Source organism: Harpegnathos saltator, unplaced genomic scaffold, assembly GCF_003227715.2.
Source record: "Harpegnathos saltator strain DR-91 unplaced genomic scaffold, Hsal_v8.6 scaffold459, whole genome shotgun sequence".
NCBI classification, from domain to species: Eukaryota; Metazoa; Arthropoda; class Insecta; order Hymenoptera; family Formicidae; genus Harpegnathos; species Harpegnathos saltator.
The window spans coordinates 2,217-10,245 of NW_020230271.1; the positions used below are offsets into that span (position 1 = coordinate 2,217).

Genomic DNA, 8,029 nt, shown 5'->3' on the forward strand with positions numbered 1-8,029 from the left:
ACACAATGCCAGGCAACAGGGCAATAAGAATGAAAATAGGACCAATCACAATAGATTATTCTTGTAATAGTCGATTGTGATTGGTCTATTTTTATTCTTATTGCCTGTTGCCTGGCATTGTGCAAAGGGCCTAAGCCTCTTCACCAAATGACTTTGAGTTACTACATCAATGTAATAACTTCGTCGTAAAGGGAGTGTTTACACGGCATCTAACGTCAGTAGTTGTAAGATCGATGTTATAACTTTGGCGTAAATTGGGTTGTGTAAACGTAGTCAATAAAGCTAAGACTCCATGCATGCGGTGAACTGCGGCAATGCTGCGGTGGACCAATCAGGAGGGAGACGCAAGTCCGGTTGCGGCAAGCTCCGGCATGCGTCTGTCTCCTGATTGGTCACCGCAGCCGTTTGCCGGAGCTCACCGCATGCATGGAGTCTTAGCTTAAGTAATCATATTATTATTCTTCTCACTTCAACTGTGATTGGTTAATATCTTACTGTTATGACCTAAGTCTCTCTATTGTGGATGGCCCTTCATGTTCTGTGTGAATATGTATGCGTCCGGATGTGACTTCCGGTCGAGCGTTGAAAAAGAATCGACCCGCGAACACGACTCCGAATTGATGTGTTCTATGTCCGTTCCTGTTAGCATATTCCATTCTTATTTTAATAAGTTAATTCTTAAACTACATTTGTAAGATACCTACAATGATTTTCGCATTGTGCAAGAAATTGATTTTCGGATAATAACGCAATATTTCAATAGTCTCCCTACGGAAATATAAATGAGGTTAACACAATTTATAACATTCTTATTTTAATAAATTAATAAAAAATAATCATTTGCAATATAAGACGAGCTCCTTTTTATGGTAATTGCAGAAAATGTTCCGCAATAATAATATAACAATAATAAATAAAACATACAAATAATATATTAAGTTTGTGTGTATGTTTCCAGCGTTGTTTATTTAAAATGACAGGTACTTATTGAGAAAATGTAATACAATCTTAATCATGAAAGTATTTTCCTGACTCTGTAGCCCATAAATCTCTCTAGGCCACTCTAGCCCATAAATCAGGTAATCTTCACATTCTTTGCACAAAAGATTGTGGCTTAAAGGCGATGAAGTTGTCGAAGCAGTTTTTGTTATCATCGACGTTTGCAAAGCACTGCCCACAAAGTGTGTGCTGTAGGAACCTAAACAGATGATAATCTGAAGAAACGAGATCAGTTGAATATGTTGCATGTGAAAGAACTTCTCACCTTAGGTCGAAAATTGTTTGTTTTGTCGATAAAACGATATGGGGATGAGCATTGTCATGCAGCAGTATAACCTGTTGCGTTCCTTGGCCAGTAAACAATCGTTTCTCTTCCATTTTCTTGCTCAGAGCAATTGCCGAGCGCAACAGCAATCACTCCATTTTAGTAAGAAAAAATATTTGATAATAAATATACTTTGATAATTAGATTGTATTACATTTTCTCAATAAGTCCTGTCATTTTCGATAAATAACGCTGGGAAACTTATTCACACCTGATAAATGATAACAATAAGTAGACTGTGTATACTAGTATAGTATATATTTGTTTTTATGATATTTTTTAATGTTTAGAATATTAATATTTACAGCTGAATGTAGAATGGCGGATGATAAGAGACAGAAACAAATTCGTTTCTATTCAGATAAACATAACCGTCGTCTCATACAACAACAAAATGAAGCTGATGTATACAGAATTTTTGGTGCATTAGAAAATCTGCCACCATCATTTATCCCTATCCAAACGATTAATCCAAGTGGAAATGAGAGATTGATTCATACTAGTGATCAAATATTGGAACATAGTGAGTATGACAATGTTGATTATGACATATTGCACTGCAGGATAAATATATAATATTTAAGTGTATAGTATATACAGGGTGTTTGAAAGCTTATCATGCAGACGAAAGTTGGAAATAGATTGGGTGTAGCCGAGAAGAAAAGTCATGTACCATAATGACAAATTGGCAATAGTTACCGAAATATTAATTTAAACATGTGAGCCAATGAGTGCGTAGAGAGCGCTGGGTGGCCGCCTCTTGTCGCTTATGTTGCCCCTCGCCGCACGCGCTCGCCTATCGCCACTCGTTGACTCCGCCTGTATCAAATGTCTACGTGCTTACTGCGGCCGCCCTCCGCTCTCTACGCGCTCGTTGGCTCACATGTTTCAATTAATAACTCGGTAACTATTGCCAATTTGACATTATGGTACATGACTTTTCCTCTCGGCTACACCCAATCTATTTCCAACTTTCGTCTGCATAATAAGCTTTCAAACACCATGTATATAGTACATAAGTATATATAAATATATTAATACAATAAATATTAATAATATATGCTTGTATTGAGATGCATAAGTATAGTAATTTAGTAAATTAGAATAATTGATACTTATATTTAACATAAAAAAGAACACAATAATAATGACGTTAATATGCAGTAATAATGAATAAAATAATATTTAAAAATACATTAAAATTTTTACATTATATAATATAATACTATTTTTATATATAATTATATGTATACAATTATAAATGTTATATACAATTTTATATAAAAATTATAAACAAATTTTACATACAATTATAAATAAACAGTGTTTAAAATTATTTTTTATAAAACTGAAACGTAAAGACAAAATGATAATTAATATATATACATATATATGTAATTTTTTTTTATTATGAGTTTAAAATTTTAGCTTATACGTACATTTAATCATTGGTAAACAAAGATGTATTGTATATTTTACAGATGATATACATGAGGTATTAAATAATGAAAACGATGACTCTGACTGCAATAGCAGTATTCATAGTTATGAATATCCAAATTTCAATTCAAGTGACGATAATGAAACAGAAGCATCAGATATAGAGTCGATTGAGGATGAAGCAGAGAATGATGATGAAATTATGATTAATGATAACTTCATACAAGATATTGCTACATGGATGAGACAATTCAAAACATCACAGAAGCCAAGGTTGATTTATTGAGAATTTTAAATTTACATACTAATGTAAAATTTCCAAAGGATCCACGAAAACTTCTCCATACTCCTACATCTACAGATGTTAAAGAAATGTGTCAAGGACAATACTGGCATAGTGGTTTAAGAAATGCAATAATAAATATTTTGAATAAAAGGCAATATTTACAATTTACATTTAGATAATAAAACAGTTAATCTCTTCATAAATGTTGATGGTGCACCTCTTGATAAATCAACGCAAAAATGTCTGTGGCCTACATTATGTTCAGATGACATTATTAAAGAAGTTCATGTTGTCGGTATCTACTATGGAGGAGGAAAACCGAGTGATGCGAATAAATTTTTAGAATCATTTATAGATGAAGCGATTTCATTAATTAATGAGGGTATTGATTTTAATAATAATAATTATAAAATACGAATCAAGGGAATGATATGTGATTCACCAGCTAAGGCGTTTATTTTAATGGTTAAAAGTCACAGCGGCTATGAGAGTTGTACAAAATGTTGTATTCATGGAGATTACATTGAAAACACAATATGTTTTCCAGGATTTTGCGATGTACTTAGAACTGACGAAATGTTTAAAAACTTTAATTATAATTTAGATTATCAAAATAAAGAAACCAAGCTCATAAACATACCGTACTTTGAATTGGTATCTAACGTTCCGTTAGATTATATGCATCTGGTGTGTCTAGGAGTGATGCGTAAGTTAATTCAGCTTTGGTTAAACGGACCAATCAATAAAAATGTACGATTTCAGTCCAACATTGTGCATGAAATTTCTAATGCGTTAACAGATTTTGTACAATTTATACCATCGGATTTTAACAGAAAACCAAGAGCTCTGAAATACTTAAAATATTGGAAAGCCACGGAATTTCGTTTATTTTTATTATACTTGGGACCAGTAATTTTACGTAAACATTTAAGAAAAGATTTATACAATCATTTCCTAGAATTATATGTCGCTATTACTATCTTAGCTTCACCAGTTCTTTCTCTTCATGATGTAAATGTATCTTATGCGGGACAATTATTAAATCATTTTGTTTCGAGTTTTGAAACATTGTATGGTAAAAGATATATCAGTCATAATGTGCATAATTTGCAACATATTGCAGCAGATGTTAAGAAATATGGAGCCTTAGACAATTTCAGCGCATTTCGATTCGAAAATTTTATAGGAACATTGATAAAACTTGTGAAAAAGGGTGAAAAACCACTCCAACAAATTTCCAGAAGATTGAAAGAGTATGAATTAACGTCGCAAAAGAAAATAAAAATTTCTGGAAATTTAATCAGATTGGAACAACGCCATTATAACGGTATTATGCGTCAAAATACGTTCTTTTTAAAACAATATAAAGAAATGTACAAAGATATTTTTACGTTTGTATTACAGATAATAAGAATAATTGCTGTTTATTAGATGATGGCTCTATTGTTGAAGCGCTAAATTTTGTTCTTCATGATAATATACCATATGTTATTGGTAGAGAATTTGTGAAATTAAAAAGTTTATATGAATATCCTATGAGTTCATCTGATTTTTCAATCCACGTGTGTAAAGTAAATGATGTTCTTTTATCATGGCTATGTTCATTTATAAGGGCCAAATTACTAAAATTACCTAAAAATAATAAAAAAGCACATTCCGTTATCATTTTTCCTATTCTGCATACTAAAATTAATTATATGTAAGATTTATCTTTTGTAAATAAAACTTTTGTAATTTTAACTTTTTAATAAAATATATGTACATTAAAATCTGTATTTTTAATTTTATTGCTTATTTCATCTACACTTTTATTTTATTATTATTTACTAAATATAGAAAACTATGTTTTTATATCAAATTTGCATGGTTTTTCATGATAAATAATCCTATATTACTGAAGATTATACACACACATATACACCCACACACAATTTATACTACAATCAATTTTAAATAAAATTTTGAAAATTGTTTATTAACGCGGCATTTTAATTGTTCCAAAAATTTCAAATACAAAGTTTATATTATATTTCATTATTATAATTATTATAATTAATTATAAATATATATATTTAATTTTTTGTAAGTTCTAGTCTATCAACAAATTTTCATAAATAGTACAAATGCAATGTTGCATCTGAAATGTTTAGAAATATAATAAATATAATAATAAAAATATAATACGTGTAATGTAAATGTAATATTACTTTTATCGTGTATTAGAAATATTTCTAAATCATTGCATCTGCAATATTTCTTCTGAAATATTATAGATATTAACTTTGCAATTAAATTTGCAATTCAATTTTTCATTATCTACACAACCTTTCAGAAAATTTTCAGAAATATTTTAATTGCAATGTTGCGTTTGACATGTTACAGAAATATTATTTGCACAAAGTAAGTGTAATATTACTTTTATAATGCTTCAGAAATATATATGAAATATTACGCCTGCGACATTTCTTTTGCAATACTATAGAAACATGTTAATATGAACGCTAACTTTTTTATTTTTCTTCAAAATTTCAGAAATATTGCGATTGCAATGTTACAAAACACATGATGCAGGCACTTCGTTGAAATACTTCAGATACAAAGTTACAGTTGAAATATTTATGAAATATTTCTGTATCATTACAGTTTTTCAACAATATTACATGCCGAGTGGGCAACTTAAATATACACGCAAGTGAATCCCAAATATCAGCAGAATATCAGTCGAATATATCAACACATGATTTGGTAAACAATAATAATGCGTGCAATGAGTCTTACTTTAATAAAATTCCTCATTCATCTACTCCAGATAATTGTAGTATGTATCTTTTTGGAAAGTTCCAATTTATTTTAGTTAGTAGATTACATAAAATTTTTAGTTAGTTAGTAGACTATATAAAAACTTAATATTTTTGTCTTCAAATAATACTAAATACTTTAAAGAAATTATTCGCCAGCAAAGTTTTTTTAAAACTCAGTTATGGCAGATGGCAGACGATTTGAAAGAAATTAAAGATGCTGTAATAAGTAATATTCAGATGATACAAGATACGAATGGCAACCAGCAGCAAGGAGCAAGATCAATTTATTCTTCTTTTGATCTTCTATTAAAAACCATTCAAGATTTGGAAGAAGCTGTGGAACAATTTTTACACATTCAAAATAATTTTGATCGCTCGGTAATATTTATACTCTATGCAATCGTAAAATCTTTTCATCTTTTGTGATATACGAATTGAATATTGTAATGAAATATATATATGATTTGTTGCAGTGTACAGAAGCATGTGTAATAGGAGGTACATCTGCTTATAATTTTATAAAACGAAATATGGATAGATTGATTACCCATACGGCACAGCACCGTTGCAGCAACATTGCAGCAATGTTGTTTTGCAAGATTGCAACATTGCAGAAACGATGCGAAATGTTACTGCAATGTTGCTGCAGTCTTGCAGCAAAGGTAAAATGTCCGCTTGCAGCAATATTGCAATGAAATATTGTAGTAACATTGCAGTGTAACATTGCAGCAACATTTGTAATATAATTTGTATGCAATAATGCTTTATATATATATATATATATATATATATATCTATATATATCTACACTTTTATTTTATTATTATTTACTAAATATAGAAAACTATGTTTTTATATCAAATTTGCATGGTTTTTCATGATAAATAATCCTATATTACTGAAGATTATACACACACATATACACCCACACACAATTTATACTACAATCAATTTTAAATAAAATTTTGAACCCAATCTATCTCCAACTTTCGTCTGCATGAAGCTTTCAAACATCCTGTATATATATATATATATATATATATATACAGGATGTTTGAAAGCTTCATGCAGACGAAAGTTGGAGATAGATTGGGTGTAGCCGAGAAGAAAAGTCATGTACCATAATGTCAAATTGGCAATAGTTACCGAGTTAATAATTAAAACATGTGAGCCAACGAGCGCGCAGAGAGCGGAGGGCGGCCGCAGTAAGCACGTAGACATTTGATACAGGCGGAGTCAGCGAGTAATGGTAGGCGAGCGCGCGCGGCGAGGGACGACGTAAGCGACAAGAGGCGAGCACGCGCGACGAGGAGCGAGCGAGCGCAAGCGACAAGAGGCGAGCACGAACGACGAGGAGCGAGCGAACTTTTTTTTTATAGCTTTTGCTTTATAGCTCGCTCGCTCTTCATCGCGCTCGTTCGCCTCTTGTCGCTTGCGCTCGCTCGCTCCTCGTCGTTCGTGCTCGCTCGCTCCTCGTCGCGCACGCTCGCCTCTCGTCGTTTACGTTGTCCCTCGCCGCGCGCGCTCGCCTACCGTTACTCGCTGACTCCGCCTGTATCAAATGTCTACGTGCTTACTGCGGCCGCCTTCCGCTCTCTACGCGCTCGTTGGCTCACATATTTTAATTAATAATTCGGTAACTATTGCCAATTTGACATTATGGTACATGACTTTTCTTCTCGGCTACACCCGATCTATCTCCAACTTTCGTCTGCATGATAAGCTTTCAAACACCCTGTATATATGTAAGACAAATAATTTTTGCATAAGACGAATATAATTTTTTTGCTTATCCTTTGCGATTTCGTTCTTTTTTTTCCTCCTCTTTCTCCCCCTCCCCTGTCAAATAAGCGCCATCGGCCTATTATTGTGAATACTTACTCTAAAATACATAAGTGTAATATAGATACTGAACCAATTATCGTTTCCAATACCTAATAATTTCTATCGTGTGAGGTGTGGATATTTCATATAAAAATTCGCGATGAGCGTTCGGAGCGTTAGAAAACAATAGCGATCTCGGTGAGGCTAATGGTGGGGGAAAACAGAGTTTACGTTTGGAAAACAGAGACGCGGATGACAAGAACAATGTCACTGACGAGTGAGTCAGTCACTGCTGGACGTCCAAGGTGAGCGTGCCGTCGTCGCTCGTGTGGAAAATTGGTGAGTGTTAGCCAA

At 32.3% G+C, this 8,029-nt stretch overlaps 2 protein-coding genes across 2 annotated transcripts; both read left to right on the forward strand.

Moving 5' to 3' along the window:
* Positions 1-944: 944 nt before the first annotated feature.
* Positions 945-3,170, forward strand: LOC112589301 (uncharacterized). The gene is made up of 4 exons (XM_025301926.1): positions 945-1,426; positions 1,632-1,847; positions 2,806-3,037; positions 3,089-3,170. Exons 1-4 carry the CDS (start codon positions 1,303-1,305, stop codon positions 3,168-3,170), a joined length of 654 nt encoding a protein of 217 aa, XP_025157711.1. The 5' UTR covers positions 945-1,302.
* On the forward strand, positions 3,038-4,753 carry LOC112589299 (uncharacterized). The gene is made up of 2 exons (XM_025301924.1): positions 3,038-4,377; positions 4,455-4,753. The coding sequence occupies exons 1-2, from the start codon at positions 3,477-3,479 to the stop codon at positions 4,751-4,753; spliced, it is 1,200 nt and encodes a 399-aa protein (XP_025157709.1). The 5' UTR covers positions 3,038-3,476.
* Positions 4,754-8,029: the final 3,276 nt, after the last annotated feature.